The following is a 20,497-nucleotide window of genomic DNA, read 5'->3' on the forward strand; positions in this document are numbered from 1 at the left end:
CACTCATGCAGAAGTACTCTCAAACCCTTTCAGCACAGTGAAGCCACATCTGCACCATATATTTAAGGCACTAATTATACTACCTTAACAGTCATGGCTTCATAGTTTGTTCAGGTGTTTTTCGGAGACCCCTATTTCCCTCACAATCCTTCTTCACAGGGAAGTGGGAATTGTAGCTCTGTGAGGGGAATAGGGGATTCCGAACAATTCGCAGCACCCTTACCAAACAACAGTTCCCAGGATTCCTTATGAGAAGCCATGGCTGTTAAAATGTTAAAATAGTGATTTAAATGCATGGTGCAGGGGTGGCTAAGTGTATTTTTATCGCTCACAGTTCATGTATCTTCCTTGGAGGTTGTGCTTCATTTGCAACAACAGTATTTTCCCCGAGCTGTCAAAACACTTTGGGTGGTATTCAACAAAGTTTTACTGAGAGTAGACCTGCTGAAATTAATGTGTGGGGTCCATTCATCTCAGTGGGTGCTCGCTAAGTGAAGCTTAGTTGAATACCACCTAATAATGTACCTGAGGGAAATGTGATGCCCCCCTCAAATAGCACCTCCCTTGTTGTTATGCTTGCCATGTGGGAATGCGTGGGAATGTCATTGGTAATACAATGTTTCTTGTGAAATTAGTGATCAGCAATGCAGCTTCTCCTTCCCATGCCCTGCTTACCCTATTCTGTTAACTTCTTTATCATGTTTAATTATTTTCTTCAATGGAAGCTATCTGATTTCAGGCTGTGTAATTTCTCCTCTGCAATGCTTTCCCAGTAATACTGATTAAAATAGAAAAGCGCAGCAAGGCTTTTCTCCCCTTTCCCATCTCGCATATTAGGTGAGCCTTTTTATTATTTAAACTATTTGGTACAGGCTGGATCCTGGCTGGGTTCCTGAGTCATTTCTCCATCTCTCCCCTCCTCTTCATCTGCAGTTCCCCGCCCTATTCCCAAGGGTCTCTCACCCCAGAAGCAGATTTTCAGGCTATACAAGGGGCTGAAGTGGGGGGGGGGGGAGCAGGCAATCTTCATTTCATTCACAAAAAGAAAATCGGGTCTCAGACCACTTGCAGCTTTTTTCTCATACGCAAGTGTGCATTTCTAGGAAGGCTGTGGAAGGGATTGGGCAAAACAGTCGCACAACTATTGTCCTTGCAGCAAAACCTCCTCCCTTGGCATCACATGTGGATGCAATATTATCACTGGAATAAGGGACCTCCAAAATGCAGAGGGCCTTTTGTTCTCTGGTAGATGAGATACTACATTGCAAAACATTCTCCCTCTTCTATCTGTGGCCTCCAACATTAGGGGCAGGGATGCCTGAGGAGTGGTGCCTGGAATAGACTCCCCAAGTGCTGCAGATTTGTACCTCTCACATTTGCCTCTTCTATTTTAAAGCTTCTCTCGTTTCTATTTTAAAGCTGCTTCTCTCCTGAGTGTCACAAATGCTGCGAGTACTTACACAAAGCATCAGTCTCTTAAAACTGAGAGAGAACCAGAGCCAAACATGGGATGTCCCTCTAATAAGGAACAGTTGAGGTTGGATGCGAAAGTATCACCTCTCGACCCTGTGCTTGACAGGAAAGCGAATGAAGCGTGGCCAGGGATTTTTTTTTTTTTTAGCATTGGCCTTTTTCTCAGCTCACATTTCCAGAAAGATGTTAAAAATTCAGACGTGCTCAAAAATGTTAAAAGTGAAGGTATGCGCCTGTTAAAAGTCTCCACCATATTTTATAGCCAGGCAGCGTCCATCTAATCCCTTTGTTTCTTCATTTATGTAACATTTTTGCTCCGTTTGGGGGTGGTTACGAGTCTTAACTGATTCATAGCTCAGCTTTTGCAGAGCTTATCTTAATTAACTAGCCGAGTAGCTGAGCTCTTGAAAACAGCTGTGGTTGCATGGAGCAACTTTGCTCAGGCAGAATGCATCTCTCATTTCTAACTAGCCAATGATATTGCCTGATAATCCCTCGGTGCACAAACGCAGCAGCACTTTAGATAAAACATTCCAGAAGAAAATAGGGTGGGGGAAGCAGCAACCTAAAAAGCACTGGAGTAGGCAGATCTCCTCCTTCCTTAAGAAATAGAGTCTGTGAGTGTGCCTATTGTAGGGCAATGAAACAATCAAGAGCCCACCCAACTCCCATAGAGCTTTCTGCAACCTCCCAGCCATATCCTGCTCCCAGGAGACCTGAGGTGCCTAGACCTTGAGGTAAAAGCAGAGGAAATGGGAGGGCAAACACCAAATTCTTTCTCACTGCCTAGAGAGAAGATGGTGGCCTTCCTCTGCAGTGCAATTAATCCCCCTCCCACCTCCCCCTGCCTAGACCCAGAATTAATTACTTGATTATAAACCCCAAGTGGTAGTTAATAATAATCCCCTCAAAATTGGTCTTTGCTGTCATTTCCCCCATCCCACAAACACTCTTGCCTGCTCCTAACCAGTTAACATTTCCTCCTGCTCTGTCCTTCCCCTGTTTTCATTAAAGGTTTGAAACTAGGCAGATTTTTTTTCTCCTGAGGGGGATTAGGTGCACTGAGAGAATTAAGGGCAAACGTCTGTGGATTTTCTCTCTCTCTCTGTGAGCGTGCCCTTGGTGCAGCGTCTGGAGGTGCCCAGTACCGATCTTGTACTAGCAGCTTTTGGCTGGAGACCAGCTTCTCCAAGCCAAGCTGTTGAGCAGATGATTCAAACTGAGTAGCCATTTTGGGATTGGTCAGTTAGGTCCAGCTTTCCGCCCTTCTCTCTTTTACAGAAACTCAGTATTTGAGGACAGAGTGTATTTTCCCCTTTTGATAATGGTTTTTAATGCACACACAACAACACACAAATTCAAATGCCCTTCCCCAAAAGCATGGGCAGAAAGATCTTTGCATGCCAACAAATTAGCATCAGTTCTACTGTCATTTGCATAGAGTAAGGCTTGCTACCACAGAGAAGAGAGAGTGAGCATTTGGAAGGGTTGGTTCTAAAATGCTTTGTCGCCTTCTGTATCTCTAGGTCTATGTATGCTCAGGTCTGTATAAATACTCTGCCACGGCCTCTGGAATAGTTTGGGTGGGCAGTGTTTCTGTCTGTCCTTCATTCGTTCCCCAACCCTAGAAATATAGTAAATATTTATCAGATCCGGGAGAAGTTATCTAATTAGGGAAAATGTGTTCTGCAAGAAAATAAATCCAAATTCCTACCCTAAATAATCTAAACTGCACATTGAAAATTGGGCCGCAACACATTGGAGTAATCCTATTCCCATTGGGGAGCAGCAAGGTGTGCTTCTCCAACAAAGGGTAAACTATGCAGTGTTTTAACTGCCTCCTCAACCACTGATATGGGAGGTGCTTTGTTGGTTAATCATTAGATTAACCATTAGATGAACTTTTTTTTTAAAGAAGAGCTTCCCCAACTGATTAGGCAGGTAGATTTTTTTTTAAAAAACCCTAATTAATTTAAAGATTAGTACCCCCAAAAAATCATATGTGGTAGGTGCTATCTTAGGAGAGGCATTTCCCCATCTTTCTCCCTGTGGAGGGAATGTTTCTTCCCTCCACTGTGCACATATAAAGTGTTGCCTAAAAAGCAAGAAACGTGTTCTTCTTTTGCAACTGTTGTTGTTTTCACTTATGTAATTTATGCAGAGTGGATTGATTTAAAACTCATACAATTAAGGAGTTAACTTCTTCAGTCAGATGATGGCTATTAAAAATAAAATAAGAATCCTGTGCTCTGGAGAAATCAAGCAGATCCTATCACCCACCATCATGTTTTATAAAGCACCCCAAATTCTTCTGTGTGCTGTTCAATGAAAATCTTAAGAGGATGATTCTCTGCCATTAGGTTCACACTCTGAATTTGGCCAATACAATGTGATGGCTAAAAGGGTGGGTAGATGGACAGAAGGGGAGGGAACGAAACAAAATATATAGATATTTGTTTATTTTGAAAAAAATGATTCTTGATTGGTTCAGAGTTGCCTGAAAACACATGATGAAGCTCCACCGCTAAAAGCTTGTGGAAGGCCTGGCTCTGCCTGGATAAGAGCTCTCATGGGAAGTAGGTGTAAGATGCTGCGACTTATGTGGAGGTGGAGTGGGCAGCAAGTTTAATAAATAGATTGTCCTTTCCCCCTGTTTTATGGGAGACAGAGTCTCCTACCTGCCTTATATATATTCAAATGCCCACATGTGTCCAGGACTCCAAGTTCTGTGTGTTCAGTGATCACAACACATGGAACAAATCCAGCCTTGCTTTTACTATACATGCTGCCTGTAGAACAGCTGTCAGGTGTGGTTGTTTTTTTCCTCACCAATGGATAGGAGCTGATCTATATAGCCATGTTAATCAACATTATCTCCTTGTATGACAGCCAATGTGGCACATAGGATAAAGTGCCGGTTCTCTTTAATCTTGCCCTGCTTTCTCTTTGTCTTTGGAATTGGGAAGAGATTTTTTCACAAGGCAGGCTGAATTGTACGGCGTGGCTTGCTTATTTAAGCCACGTGGGATCTGTGCCACAAATCTTATTTATTCCCTGTGATGTGCCTTGATCTTTCATTGTTGCCTAGTTAACCTAGTGAGTCATCATACTATGATTATGGGAGCCGCTGTGATGTAAGGGATAGAATGTTTGGCTTGAACCAGGGAGACCTAGATTCACATCCCTGCTCTGACAAGAATCTCCTTGAGTGGCCTTGGGCACATTGCTGTCTTTTAAGTCTGGCCTGCCCCAGAGGGCAGTTGCAAGGATAAAATGTCCTTGGCTTTTTGGAAGAAGGGCAGGTGCAAATTAAACAAACATGTAAACTGCAATTATCCACATGATAGTTGATCAGCAATAGCCACAGCAATTGGATAGAGCTTAATCATCATGTGAAATAATTGTTGATCAGTACCATAGCTGGACAATGTTATCTGGGACAAAGGTGTGCATTTTACTGTTAAGATTATACACCAAACACATTTGTTGATGCAGAAGATAAAGGCTCTGCAGGACTGGTTTATCTGGATCATTTATTATCACAAAAAGCTCATTTGCCAGAAATGAGATCAACTTCCCCTGCTGCATGAAGTCAACCAGGAAGCTTTCTCATCCGAAAAGGTGTTTGCCTAAAGCCCTTTCATCTCTCTTACGTCTTCCAAACCAGTGAAGATCCATTATAAATAATGTCCTTCCCCCACTCTTCAGAAAGGACTGAAAATGGCAATGTCTGGATTAATTTCTGCCCCATGCATTCATTGTGCCATTGTCAAAAGTGCCATTTTATTCCTCCCACCCTGGTCATTTCTCCAGATATGATATCTAGGCTGGTTGAGGGCCCGGAAAAGCCAGCCTGGTGAAGGCAGTTAACTAAAAATTGGGCACAATATGGAAGTTGATACCTTCAGTTGATATTACACTAGAGCAGGCTTGCACAACTTGTGACCTACCAAACATGTATACTGATTCATGTTTGTGTCTGTAGAAGAGATGTTGAGTACCTGGTAGGCTAAATGGGTCACAAGTTGTAGAGGTCTGCACTGGGGGATATAAGCATTCCAATATTATTGGTCTCTTTGGTTGCTGTACTATCAGTAGTATATATTCCTTCCACCACTTAATCTTCCATGTTCCTTCATAGTGTGCTCCTTCCTTCCTTCCTTCCTTCCTTCCTTCCTTCCTTCCTTCCTTCCTTTTTGCCAGATCAATCTAAAATGTATTACTTGGCATTTCCTAAATCGTGCTGTTGATAGCCAGAGTCAAACTCTTCTGTTATTTACAATGGCTATCTTCTTAGGTGTGTCAGTAGTACATTGTTTTTAAAGTACTTTAAAAATGGCAAACAGCTATATGGTTTATTGATGTAAGAATCACGACAATAATAAAAAATCTCAAAAATTAAATACGAAGTAAAACTGAGGAAAAAGTTACATAAGCCTCAAACAGGACTGAGTCAAGCAAAATGAAAGCCGAACTCTTGTATATGTTACAGTATTGTCCATTGTGTTAATAATAACCTTGAAATAATTAACTGTGAGAGCATGAGACTGTTTTTTTAAAAAAATGTTTTAGATATGTGTTTGTTTTGTTTTTAAGTGTATTGGCTTCTGTTCAACGTAGTGCTAAGATTATGGTTTCTTCAGTGCAAGGATTTTCCTTATACCACAATAATTTATTTCCATCTCCTCCACCAATGCGCTCCACAATCTGTTTTAGGGGTTATTCCAACCTTCCAGAGCAGACTCGGAGGACTGTGGGGGGCACATGCAGTGGGAGTAGAGAAGGATATTCCCATTGGATTAGTGAGAATTCTTGTAAGGGCTTCTGCCACTGCAACTATTTAGTTGATTAAGGCCCATTATTTTGCTAATTTGTTGCTGTTTGCTGCGCTTGACTCCTGGGCGGGAGGAGGGGTCAGATAGAAATTAAATAATTAAAATATTTCTAAATATATTAAGAAAAGTATGAGTGAGATACCTCTCAGGTTTTCTCACACTGAGATTCATACTTTTCCATTTTTGATTGAGAAACCCATGACATTAACACACAACGATTAACACATCTCCAGCATGGAATAGAATTGCCAGTCTACAAGCATGCTTGGGAAAGGTGAGGTTGGTGGGTAGAAACTTTTGCTGTTACTCTCTGAACATGATAAACTAAGCTTGTTCATGGCTTTGGGGATGGCGTTAAAAACACATTTATTCAGGGATTGATTAAACCTTGTTAAGGATGTAATCGATAATCGCAGAGGTGTCCCAGGAGCTATAGGATACTGTGAATCTCCCTCCACAGTCAAAGGGGGAACTGCATTTCTAGAGGTCCTTTCTGGATGACTTCAGAAATTTCTGAGATTGTAGCTGTGATGGGGGTGGGGCTTTAGCTTGTGTGGATGTCTGCTCAACAGGATCCTTGTCTCCCTCATAGTACCAAACAGAACCAGAAACCACTGGCATGAGAACATACCGTACCTAGTTAATTCCCTTGCTTAAGAGGCAGTTGAAGGGAACAAAAAAAGGACAGAAGCAGGGGCTTAGGAGATGGAGTGTACCTCTGTTGTTGATCTCCCACAACTGCCACCAGAAGGGTTGCTCTGCCTCTGGTCTTGAGCCAGTTACTCTAGCTTCAAGGGATCAGAGATGCCTTTTTAAGGGAACAGGCTAATGGTTAGAAGATGCCTTCAGTCTGATCCAGCATGGTATCCAATACCAAAAGGGAGATCTCCCAAGTGAGGAGTGCAGGCCCTCCATCTTCTCCAAACTGGCTACACCATTGGCCATTATTGTTTTCCCTAGGTTATTTTTGTGGCTAACAAGAAATTTGTTGCTAACAAGAAAACAAGTTTTTGAGGGGCTTGAGGGGATGGGAAGTTCAGGATCAAGAAGTCTCAGAGTTCTCCTCATGACATTGTAGCTCTCTGGGTATGTTTTTGAAAGCTCATGTAGGGAACTAGCCAGGAAACGATCGAGGCTGCATATTTATAACACAGGATGGTTCTGAAAAGGCAGCTCATGTGTCTTCTATAAACTTTATTCTTTTTTTGGAGCTTGGGGAGGGAGACTGCTTTCCTTGTTCTTGTGGCTGTGTGTGGGCATCGCGATGCACCATAGTTTATGCTTTAGCGTGGACATGCAGGTGTCAGGAGCCAGAGTCAGATGTAGGTCAGTGATAAAAGAACACAGTGTTGGCGATGTTAACTCTTTAACGAAGAAACCAAAACAGCACAGGCTTAGTGATCCCAGCAACTCTTCCCAGTAAGTCTTGAAGTAATTCTTGACACCCAATGAGGCAGTTGCAAGGACTGAAGGTTTGCACCTTCCCACAGCTGCCTAAGTCCCCACCTCTCCAGGGTTTTTTCCAAGCAATTGGGGACAGTGTCTGCACGCAACAATCTCTCCTCTGCTCTCTTCATTTCTGTGTGTGTTGTGAGAAACCGGGGGGGGGGGCTTGCTGCATCAGGAAGGGGAGACTCCCTGGATTCTTCAGCAGCCAGTCTCATCCCTATCTCCTGGCCCTCCTCCTCTCCAGCCTCTAAATCAGGACGGCTCTCTGCCTCAGGCTCTTCCTGCTCACTAAACCCTGTTGCCTTTGGACACCTCCTTCCTTCTTTCTGCTCCCTTTCCCCCCTCTGACCACTCATGGTCATCCCACCACCAGTCTCCTGGCTCTGAGCCTTCTTCCCCTGGGGGTTCCCTTGGGGGGTTCCCAGCTGGTGCCTCCCACTACTCTGCCTCCAGCCAATCCATGACAGCGAATGACTCTCGTTTCACTGTTTCGCCCAGCAGGAGAAACAAGCAACAAAGCCAGACTTCACACTCTGTTCAAAGTGGTTTATTTTGCTACAAGCAAGTTATGATGTGAAGCCAAGCTTTTGCTCTTTGCTCCCTTTCATAGTTTGTTTGAGGGTTTCCTGGCATGGACATTAACGCTAAACCTGGGCAACACTGTTTGTTGCTCCCACTTGCGCAAGGAGAGGAACAAAGTAGTGCTAGTCAATGGGTTTCTGTGAAGAGTGAGAGCTAAGAGTTCTAGAAGACATTTTGACTTATGGCTCTCACTGAAGGTGTGAGATGCAAACCCCATTTGATACATTACATCAAAAGCGGTAATGCATAAGTCATTTTAAAATTATCCTGCTTCCAGGTAACTTGTAAGCCAGTTCTGGAGCACACTTTTTCTGACTCTTGATTGTCTTTCCTCTCTTTGTCCCTTTTCTTGCAGAAGATGCTAGTGAAGCAGCAGGACCGCCTGGAGGAACGCGAACAAGACATTGAGGAACAACTCTACAAGTTGGAGTCTGACAAGCGGCTGGTTGAAGTAACTTGGATTTCTCTCTTCTCCCCTCCCCTCCCTGGTGTTAGATGCAAGAAGGATGCTGGGCTGCAATTACCCACCAGTCAAGAAAATGCCTTGATAGAGGAACTGGGAAGGGAGAAAGTTTCAGCCAGCATAGTAATAATGGAATCCTAGGTTATAAGACCTTATTCCATCAGAATGACTATTTAAAGGGCCTGCCTGCTGTAGCTGCTAAGCAAACCCAGTAGCCAAAGTTTAAAGGACACAAGGGTGTGAAGTCTTTGGCAGAGAGAGCAAAAATGGCCGACTCTGCAAGCATCTCTCCATACAGCTGTAAATCTAAGAACTTGCTTTGTTCAGCAGGGACGGACCTCTCAAGGTTTGGTTCCCATCATCCTATCCCTCCTGGTGCCTTACTTAAGTAACCCTCCTTTCTTCTTCTGTGATGAGGAACAAAGACCAAGAGTCCTCACTCACAGCCTCCTTCGAGTTATTATATACCCCATTCTCTTCCTGGTTGCCTGGTGTTCCCTCTGCAATGGCTACTAGTTTAGTTTTCCCCAAACTGGATAGCCACTCTATCCTGTTCCTTTACTGAACAACTCTGTATTCTTGTGGCTCCCTCCTAGTCTGATCAAAGCAAAGTCAGTAACCTATGCTTTTTTGTTCTTCAGAAAAAAATTGAGAGCCTGCGTAGGTGCCCTAGGCATAGCTACTGCATAAAGGAACACCAGTCATTTAGTTTCAGAGTGCATCCTCCCCACCCAGCCTCAGTCACAAAAGATAAAGCAAGTAGGTATGAAGGGAGGCTAACAAGAGGCATTTTTCTTCCCCCTTCTATACCACCAGGAGAAGGTGAACCAGCTGAAGGACGAGGTGCGCCTGCAGTATGAGAAGATGCACCAGATCCTTGAGGAGGATCTGCGCAAGACGATGGAGATCCTAGACAAGGCCCAGGCAAAATTCTGCAACGAGAATGCTGCCCAGGTGCTGCACCTCAGCGAGCGGATGCAGGAGGCCAAGAAGCTGCTCAGCTCCGTTCAGGTCATGTATGACAAGACCGAGGACATCAACTTCATGAAGGTGAAGTGGGGGGTGTTTGGGGAAGGGGAGGGTCTGGTGGAGCACTTGGCAGCAGGAATAAGGGAAGGACTTGGAGCTTATGTGACAACCCCGACCCCAAAATGGCCGCTTTAAGCTGCCATATGCCTCAGCTTGACACAGCTTCACTTTCATCCACAGAAATGGAAGCTTCTGCTTTTCCCTCCTACCTCCCATGAATTAATTAACTGTTTGGCACAACTTGGGAGTCCGACTCATTCCCTACAGTTGGCTACTTACATGCCCAAAGAGCGACATGAATGTTGTCTCTTGTGTGGCAAATTGAGCCTGTAAGGATGACCAAGCTTCAGAGGAAAAAGCTCAACCCAGGGTAGTTTCCTCTTCCAAAAGGTCTCAGAGATGCGGAGTAATGTTTATTTGTCCGGGTTACTTCTCGTTTTCTACTTGTGTGTAGATACTTAAGAACATCATGCAAACTCTGTGTGCCTTGTGACATTTTAAATTGTCATACTGAAATTGTGGAAGAACTGATTGGAAAAGGATTGGGCACCCCTTTCTTTCCATGTTACTGAGAGCAGAGAGGTATTGGACATATAGCAGGGAGACTCAGGTTCAAATCCCCCCCTTGGCCTTGAGCCGTTCACCATCTCTGAGTCTCACCCACTTCACAAAGTTGTTCTGAAGAGAATACAGGAAAACTCAGTGTAGGCTACCCTGAGCTCTTTGGAGGAAGTGGTGGCAAGTAGCACATTATCAGACATGTGGAGCTGGCGGAGATCTCAGGGCATAGCCTTGAATGCATATTATGCAGCATTCAGGCTGAAGCTAAGGCAGCCTGGCCAGGCAGTGCCTGGAGCCCTAAGCCTAATCTACCTCACAGGAATGTTATTTAGAATAAGGAGCATCTGGCAACCCAGAGTTAAGGATTAAACTAGGAAGGTGTGCTAGCTGCCATAAGAAACACCAAGCATTTAAGGCTGGGGGAGGGGGATGATATATATATATATATGGACGGTTACTACTTTGGAGTTAAGTTCCACCAGGGAAAAGGTCAACATTTCTTAGGTTCAGGAAGATGGGTGCAATTTTAGGTGCTGCTTTGTATAACATGTCATACTAGGAGATTTCCCTTGCAGCTGGTGGGGCACCGACATGTCCCCCAACAGGTTTCCCTTTCTGGATTCCTAAACTGAATCTTGTCATGTCATGCAGTAGGCTAATGAATACAAGGGGCATCTCAACTTGTGCTCTGGTGTAAGATATTGCTGAGCAACCCCCTCTCGGGTTAATCTCCCCATCACATAGACCAGATGGCCCACTCCTCATTTTAGAAAGACGATATGCCCTTGACCCCTTGAACAGTGCTGTCTGTCAAAAAGAGGCTTTCCAAGTAAATCTCAGCAGCTGATTGGCAGGGTATTTACACCCTACTGGAGTATATCCCTTTAGCTGAGCTGATCCACCAATGTTGGCCTAATTGTGCTTCAATAAATATCCAGAACCTGGAGTGGTAGCCTGTAGCAAATGGATTTTTTAAATTTTTTTTTGCCAGGGTGCAATATAGCTATATAAAATGGCCTTTGAGCTGGAGGACAGAGTTTTTTGTTGGCATTGTTCTGACAGTAGGGAGATGACATGAGGCTAGAGTGATGGAGGGAAATGAAAGCAATAGCCTCTGTAATCTTGTGCTTCAGAGTTAGTGGTTTGTAGCTAAAGTGACAAGTTAAAGTCTAGAATCAAGATGCTGATTTAACGATGTTGTGGGGGGGGGGGAGCTGAAGTTCCCATAATCATCATCATCATCATCATCTGAATTAAAGACTTACAAGGCAGTTTCTGCCTGGCACACCTGGTTGCTTTAGAGAACATACTCACAAGACGAATAAAAATGGCCCTTCTAGTTCCACCTTTGTTATCCTGGAGGGCTGGAGCCAAGCCATAAATTACTCAGAAAAATTCTTCAAAGTGGCAGCATTTATTTTGCTTTTGTTAAGGTGTTGTGCACTGCTAAGGACTGAGCTTGAAATCTGGTGGCAGATGCTTCCATTCAACAGAGGGATGCAAATGTGTTGTTTGAGTCTCAAATAATGGACTTTTGGTATAGTAACAGCAGCTTAGCATTACGTAGTACTTCAAAGTGGATTACATATATTATCATTACAACGTTTTTACAACAGCCCTGTAAAGCAGCTCAGCTTTATCTACCTTTAGTTCATTATAAGGAGCTGCATAATTCCGAGACTAGTGACCTACATGGCTCAGTACTGCAGCCCTGACTAGCCTTGGACTTCAGGGCCTTGGCTTTGCCGGCCTTAGCCTTGTTACCTAAGATCCTTCTGCTGCAGATGCAGGGGCTGAATCTGGCATCTCTACCTATGTGCTTTGCTCTGAGCTGTGGTCTCTCTCAGATAGTGCTGCTGTATCTGGGAAGTACAGTGTGTGGCTGTTTGTGAGGATGGGTGGTTGAGTAAGAGGAATGTCCTTCATATGAAATCAATGAGGGTGCGAGGGAGATGACAGAGAAATCTACAGAAATGGGGAAAGGTGCTGCTGCTGTGCCACAAGAGGTCTGCATGACTTACAGCTTCTGATTCCATTTTCTCTATTGCCTCCTAGAATACCAAGTCGGTGAAAATCTTGATGGATAGGTAAGAAATCAATTTCCTGGCAGTCTGGGTTTGGATGAAGGAGGCTGCATGTCTATGATACAGCTAATCTAGAGCATCTTCTTTGGGGAGAGCAATAGGTATCAAAAGGAGTGTTTTGTAGACATCTTAAGCTACTGTTCCTCCTACGGCATTTGGGAAACCTTGCAATAGAGTTCCATCAGATTGTGGTCTACTTCATTCGGGTGGTCCCCAGCATGTTTAAAAAAGCAACAGGTAAAGGCTGTGGTACGTAGGTGGTCTGTGGACAAATGCCAGCTCCCTCGGCCTGAAGCGAGATGAGCACCACACCCTATAGTCACCTTTGACTGGACTTAACCATCCTTAAAAATCATACAGCGTCTAGCATTACAATTGCTGCAACAGACAGAAAAGTCATCAAGTGTGGGAGGAGTTTGGGAACTGCTGCTTTATTGGGGAGTTACAGTCTTGCTAGAAGTAGGGATGAGGTGCTACTGCTGAATTCTAGTGTTTATATCTTGAGCTCAGCACAGTGCTGAGAAAACAAGAAGAGAAGAAGCCTTATTTACTGTGAAGGAATTAAGATGCATGATCTGTTCAGCTTTCTGAAAGAAATGATAAATGGTTTATAATGCCTAGCCACTTCCACAGGTAGAAAATACTTGGTATTAAAGGTATATTTTCATGAATTGGAGGGAGATGAGATGAGAACTGATTGACGAGCTGTGCAAAATCCAGTTAAGAATCAGCACAACGTTTTCAGGGGCAATTCTAACCTGCAAGACAGGTTGTTCACACTTTGTAAGAATCTAGTTGACCAAATCTCACCTCTAAAAGAGTGTATCTTCTTGAACTGCACTCAAGTCATGCTTCTGTCTTATCTGTGGGTCCTGTGTTACTCAGCTGTAGGCAATGTGTGTGCAGTAGTGGCGGGGGGGGGGCGTACAGCATAGCAATGCAAAATAAAAATAAAATAAAACTGTGTTAGTGAAACTAGGTGATTTTGATCAGTATTAATGACAGGAAAATGTTGAAAGAGAATATGGTAGTGGTGAATGGAATCAAAGCGAGTAATGTGGCGCAACACAAAGTCAAGGAAAGAACCAGTTGCCCAACTCAGAAGGGAATTGCAATCTGCTTTCCAGCAGATAGTAGAAGGAGGAAAGTCAGTACAGTACTTCAGTCTGTAATGTAATATAATGCCCCCCCTTTTTTAAAGGACCCAGAACTGCACAGGAGGCAGCCTGCCCCCTCCCAAGATTGGCCACCTCAATTCCAAGCTCTTCCTGAATGAGATTGCCAAGAAGGAAAAACAGTTGCGGAAGCTTCTGGAAGGTGAGTGATGTCTCTCTTGACCCTTCCATCTCCTAGGCACACCTGAACCCAGGAGGGAATGCTCTCATGTGTCTTTGTATACGATACACAGCCTTGGTGTTGCTGGTCAGAGTGGTGCTTTGAACTAGAAATCCAAATATCATTGAAAGGGTGAGGGTGGGAAAGGTAGGGAGCGGATGTTCTATGTAATGGTTTTCTCAGGGGCCAAGTTTATTTTTGCTGTATGTTAATTGTTTGAGATCAGTCTCTTGGATTTGACCATTACTTGTCACCAGCTAGCTACCCTGAGATTAAGGCAAATGATAAAAAACCCAGAAAATTCTGCAGTCACATGTAATTTCTTCTATATATATATAAAAGTGAAGTAGGAAGTAGCAGTGCTGGAATAAATCAGACTGTCTTGAGCCTCCCCAGCCCCTGGGCGCATGGCTTTCAAAGCAGAGGAGAGTGATCCTAAAAGGGTATGGGCAGTTTGTTAAGGTTAGTTCTTCTTATTCCTGCAATGCGGTTGATCCCAAAGTAATCTTGGGGCAATTTATGATCTCTGATTAGGAAGGAAGGTTTTTCTTTGTCTTTGTCTTGTTTTTGGTACCTGTCTTTCAAATCAGGAACAGTTGGATGTTACACTTGGAAATACTTGGATGATGTGTTTTCATGACTTAGAGAAACACATGATGTCCAGGTTTGCAACCTTCAACTCTGATATTTCAGGCTAGATGTCTTCCTCCTGCCCCAATGGACAGTGTTGCCTCTGACTTCTCATTGTCCCTTGCAGCCCCGCTCTACTTGGAAGTACTGTCCACTAAATCTTTGGGAAGGACTTACTTCCAATTAACAAATTGGATTCTTAAGCATATTCACTTGCGGCATTTTCAGGGGCTCACTCGTATGTAACATGGCATAAGTTCTCAGCCATAGCCTTCCTCTTTTGGTCTCTGTATTTCCTCTGTGTTTCTTTCTGTGTGACCAAATACAATCCCAGTGCCTGTCAGGAAAGCTCTTAACTCTCTGTAAGAAACCTTAAATGTACATGCTGTTTTCAGCGTGACTATGACTCAGCAAAGCTAGTACTCTTGTCAACCCCCTCTTAAAAACACTTTCACTTTTGGGTTGCAGTAACAAAAACATCACAGGCAACACATGGGAGGGGAAAAAATTGCTCTATAAGTTGGCTGTAGTTTGGCTTCAGCTGGAGTGCTTTTCCATTTTTGAAAGGGATTCAGTGTGTGTGTGTGTGTGTGTGTGTGTGTGTGTGTGTGTGACTGTGGGTTAAGCATGCAAAGAAAAGATAACACAGCTGAGCTTGACACAAAGAAGGCTTTGGATATGGTATTAGATTTGACGCCCAAAATAGTGGCTGTTGTGAAGAAGAAGAAGGTGAATGGGCTGTATGCCAGGATCGTAATGCTCAGGGGTGGGAAACCTCAAGCTCTGGGGGCTGGATGTGGCCCTCCAGACCTTTCTAATGGCACTTGGGATTCTGCCCCCACCCATAGCCCTCACTGCCTCGACATTTTCTTTTAGTGTTTCTGCTTAGGTAGACTATATACTCTCCCGGAGGGAGAGAGGTGTGGCTGGGCATATAAAGTGCTTTATTTGTAGAGAAAGCTCTGGCTCTTGTGTGGCTGTAATGTAGACAGTCACACCCATTGCTCTGCCCACTTTTGCCTTTGGTTCCGCCTACCCCTGGCATGCCGTGCCCCTCCCCACTGAAAGAATGCCCAAGCAGCAGCCCTCTGGCTATGCACAGTTCCATGGAGGTAAGTCCCACTGAGTTCAAAGGGACTTACTTCTGAGCAGGCGTGTATAGGATTGCAGTGTGAGGCTAGGATAAGAAGCAGGGGTTTCAAACTGCAGCCTTCCAAATCTAGGATAAATATTGAAAGCGGGGGGGGGGGGAGAGAACCCTCCTGAATTCGAAAAGCAGTTTGGCAGTAAATCTATTTCCCTTCAGCAGAGATAGAGCTTCCTTCCCTGGGAATTTTGAAGAATAAGCTGAATGGAAATCTGTCAAAGGTGGTTTAAATCTAGGGATATCAGGGAATTGGAGTCAGCTCCCTGATTCTCTGAGTCTACAAAGAGAATAGCCTGTGCTGAAAATGTCTTATATTCCAAGTTGATGATCAAGAAGCCTTTGAGAAGCTACTAAATATGAGCATTGATCTGCAACTAGTTTTGCCAAAGGGTGAAAAAGTGCAGGGCAAGCACCAGGCTGGATAGCAGAACAACCAAGAATAGATTGGTAATTATTGCAGGAGATTCAAAAAAAGAGAAAAAAGAATGACTATTGTGGAACAAGAAGTTACAATGTTTTAATGAAGCTTTCTCCAACCCAAAGCACTCCAGGTGTTTGGGAGTGCAGTGACATTAGCCCTAGACAGCACAGCAGCTGTAATCAAAAATATTTTGAGGACACAAGGTTGAGGAGAAATTGCTTGATGGGTCAAAAAGGGAATGATCTTCCAGGCAGAGGGAGCAAGCAACATCTCACAAGGTTTGAATATGAGATTGGGAAAACAAATGGCAGGGCTTATAGAACTCTAGCTGGCTCCAGAGGTATCTTGGTGTTTGCTTCCCTGACATCACCACCAGAGTACCTTAAAATCCTGGTCTGGATTTTCAGCCATATGTGGACTTGAAAAATTGAATTGCACATTAAGCTTCACCTGCCAAAGAAACTGCAGTGAGAATCCAGCTCAGCTTTGTCTTCTCCAGGTGTTGCAGTTCTCTCCACCCCCTTATCCCTTGGTTTCTTAGCCCCTGGACTCTGCTAAATTACTCCACTAATAATACAGAGCACCCCAAGTCAGGACTTGCCTAGCAAGCAGGGTGTGAGGTAATTCTTGACTGGCAGAAGACACTTAATGCAATCAGACGTTCACCTTGTACCTCCTGTGGCTGGAATAGGCCAGGGGGTGGGAAATTAGGGAAATGGTTAAAGGGTTGTGGCTTCACCTTTGAGCTCCTGGGATAGGTTCCCCCAAAGCCAGGTTCTGCATCAAAAACACCTCCAACTCAATTATGCAAATACAAGAAGCAATACATATTAGCACCATCTTCAGATTTTTGGCTCTAGACAGTGGATATGCCATTTTGTGAAACTTGTATTTTCTGTTCATTTGTTTAGTGTAAGAACTGAAGGCTGGCAGGCAGTTCTGACTTCTAAAAGAGGCAGGGCCTAGGATGTTGCCTTTTTCTGTAGTGTTTGGCACTATGCAGGTCTTCTCTGCCAGATTATAGAGGACATTATGTGGTCACAGATTTGCTGGTTCCACATGCCTCTGAAGGATCATTCTCTGACATTTAGTACTTGGTGAGTTTATCCTAAAACAAAACCCCTTAACTTACTTCCATGCCGGGTTTGTTTACATAGTGGAAGAACTAAGAGAACAGTGAGCAAAATGCCAGGAAAATCTGTAAATGATTGGCGACTCTCTTCCCCAGCTTGTGTTCTTGTGCTTTTTAGTATGTGGTTGTGAGGTCAGACCTTATACTTTGACTTTCTCAGCCGAGGCCTATATTGCTGCATGGAAAACTGGGCAATTGGATCTCTGCCGGAGGGGGGGGGGAGCGGGGTGTTGCTTCTAGTTGGCTCACGGAACTTGGAAGAGAGGGCTGCCTTCTTCCTCAAGGTGACAGCACATTGTCTTCTCTGTTTCCTTCAGGTCCCTTCAGCACCTCGGTGCCGTTCCTGCAGAGCATCCCTATGTACCCTTGCAGCGTCAGTAATTCAGGAGCCGAGAAGCGCAAGCACTCCACAGCTTTCCCGGAAGCCAGCTTCTTGGAGCCCTCCTCGGGACCTGTGGCCAGCCAGTATGTGAGCCAGGGGGCTTCGGCTGCTGAAGGCCAGTCTGCACAACCCATGGTGCCTTGTAGCTCCACCCAGCACATAGTAGGACTTCCCAGTGGCCCCCAACCAGTTCACTCTGGCTCGATGTTCAACCCTTCTCACTACCCCAACAGCACATCATCTCAGCAGTCTGTGCTGTCTCAGTATGGTGGGCGCAAAATCCTTGTCTGCTCGGTGGACAACTGTTACTGTTCCTCAGTATCCAATCACAGCGGGCATCAACCGTACCCACGGTCAGGCCACTTTCCATGGACAGTGTCGTCGCAGGAATATTCCCACCCCCTCCCACCTGCTCCCTCCGTACCTCAGTCGCTTCCGGGATTGGCAGTGAGAGAATGGATTGATGCATCTCAGCAACATGGACGCCAGGATTTCTATAGAGTTTATGGTCAGCCTTCCACCAAACACTATGTCACCAGTTAACCATCTGGTTTGGATAGAATCTTTACTGATTTTTGAAAGTTTTTTTTGTTTTTTTTTTAAAATCTAGCTTTTGTTGTCGTTGTCGTTTTTAAATCAAACCCATTTCCATTATTCCCTATCACTTGCCAGAATCTGAGAGGGGCATTGCTGTCATCTCTGTCTTTAATTTAATTTTGTTTTTTTAAATCTTCCTTTGTATCAGGATGGGTGGGAGGGTGGGGGAAGCTGTGGGGAAAAAATTAACAAGGATATCAATCAAGCATCTATTTCTGGATCATGTGACATTGCTACTTTCCGGTTTGGAAAACTTTTAAAGGGACAGATGATCCTTTTCTATTTGAAAGTCTCTGGGCTCTTTTGGTTTTGCTTTTTAAAATTCTTTTTCGCCTCCCATTTTTTTAAGAGGAGAAAATTTCTATCATTGATTCATTAAGAAATGACATTTGTAGATTTTTTTTTAAGGCTGATTTTTTTTGTGTTAAAAGACCACGTATCGTGCATATTGGCATTTTTTTTCCTCCTTCTTTCAGAGATTTGTAAATACACAATGGCAGGAAATGAAATGCACAAAAAAAGGGAAAAGAAACTTTTAAAAAAAGAAATAAAAAAATCTGTTTTAGTTTCCAGGAGGGAAGTGTGTGTGTCAAGATGCACACATTCCTTCCTGTGTTTCGTTGATGCAACTTCCTCTAACAAGCACTTTGTATTAAAAAAAGTGGACTTCCTGTTATAAGGTGCAGGTATTTATTCTGTAACCAATTTTAGAACACACACAAAAAATATTCAAATAAATGTGATCACTTAGTGCACATGCTTTGTTCTGCTTTGCCTCCGCGGGCACTATTTCAACCAACGCCTCGTCTGGGAACAGGAAAACGTTACTCAAACAGAAAACTGACAGCATTTAAAAATAATTCGCACTCTGCTTTATGTGCTCCCTTTGGAATAATCTCAATTAGAAATGCAAGCACCAGGTAACTGTTGAAGAAGGCTAGTCAAATATGCTGCACAATATCCTGCACCTTCTGGAGTAAATCAGGAATATAGTTCAGATGTTATCATTGAATTGAACATGAATTGGTGTAGTACTGCAGAAGAAAAGGAAAATTTAACTTACGGGTATTTAGAAATAAGATGCACATCATGTGACAGATGGGTTCTTATACTCCTCACCTGCTAGGCCTTGGTTAAAAATGTGAGACTCAATTAAATTAAGAAAGATGTAGCTCTTCATATAGGATATTTTGGCCAGTGCATTGCAGTGCAGAATATGTCTCACACTTTGGTTTCCCAAACATCTCTTCTTTCATTTAAAACACCATTTTCTAATTCATTTGGTAGCATTGTTTGCAAAAGTTCATGGCTATACTAGAGATGCAGTTTTTAAACCATTAATGAACATTAATGTATAGCTCTGTTGTACGATATGTAGAATACAGTCTCATGTACCCTGTCATCAAACGCAGTGAGTCTTACCTCTGGGTGTATTTGCACTGGATTGCACTATTGGTCAATCTTTTTTTTTTTTTTACCTGGAGTTTAAATTCACCATCCCTTTGAACTCCAAGTACAAAACAACTCCTTTTAACCCCTGCTTTTGCTTCTGCGACATTTGTTGATTGGGGCTGAGAGAGAAGTGATTTACCCAAGGCCATAAATAGTAAGCATGGGTAAGTAAATAGGTATTGGTGGGGACTGGACCCTAAACATCAAGTGCTATAATCATCCACATCACCCTCGCAAACCCAATTCCCCTTCCAAAACTACATCCTTACTTTCATTTTCCCCCTCTGCTTTCTCTACACGAAAGAAAGAAAATCACCCCTTTTTTCTCTCTCATGCAGGTCCATTTCCCCACCAGCAGCCAGATCCTATGCATTAACGCCTGGGCCTCTGTTATCTTCCTTCCATCTGCAGTGTAAAAGAGTAGGACAATAAAGACAATAAAAATTCAAAATATGTGCAGCCAATGAATTTGCAGTCACCCCAGTGCCAGAATCAACCAGCCTGTCTGCCTGACTCAACAATGGAAGCACCATGTGGCACTCATGGTCTGTAGAAATAGGCAGAGAGAGTGAACCAATTTTATGCGCTGAGTTTCAAGCATCCTGTTTTTATTTAGGTTTTGTGCATGCACATTGACTTTGAATGGTTTGATTCACCCTAAAGAACAGGGCCCAAATTACAGCATCATTTTTTGTTTGTTTTTTGCCCTCAAAATGGCACTTAAGTATGCCACTTTTGAATCAAATTGCCTCATCATACAGTGATACATTATTATTATTATTATTATTATTATTATTATTATTATTATTATTATCATTATCATTATTATTATTATTATTATTATTATTATTATTATTACACTTATGCTGTTTGACTGTGCTACAATCTAAGCGGTTTATAAGAAATATTGAAAGGCTATAAATAA

At 43.4% G+C, this 20,497-nt stretch overlaps 1 protein-coding gene across 3 annotated transcripts in view; it reads left to right on the top strand.

Moving 5' to 3' along the window:
* TRIM8 (tripartite motif containing 8) overlaps window positions 1-20,023 on the top strand; it is a 71,744-nt gene extending 51,721 nt beyond the window's left edge. For 2 of the 3 annotated variants that reach the window (XM_081191265.1, XM_081191264.1), the window contains exons 3-8: window positions 8,695-8,790; window positions 9,619-9,852; window positions 12,448-12,479; window positions 13,678-13,793; window positions 17,459-18,031; window positions 19,911-20,023. In XM_081191265.1, coding sequence (XP_081047391.1) covers window positions 8,695-8,790; window positions 9,619-9,852; window positions 12,448-12,479; window positions 13,678-13,793; window positions 17,459-18,031; window positions 19,911-19,948 — 1,089 coding nt within the window. In that variant the 3' untranslated portion in view covers window positions 19,949-20,023. Of the gene's footprint in view, window positions 1-8,694; window positions 8,791-9,618; window positions 9,853-12,447; window positions 12,480-13,677; window positions 13,794-17,458; window positions 18,876-19,910 lie in introns of those variants that run through there. The other variant, XM_081191266.1, reaches the window with a different exon arrangement.
* The last annotated feature ends 474 nt before the right edge of the window (window positions 20,024-20,497 follow it).

Source organism: Podarcis bocagei, assembly GCF_964188305.1.
Source record: "Podarcis bocagei genome assembly, chromosome: 4".
NCBI classification, from domain to species: Eukaryota; Metazoa; Chordata; class Lepidosauria; order Squamata; family Lacertidae; genus Podarcis; species Podarcis bocagei.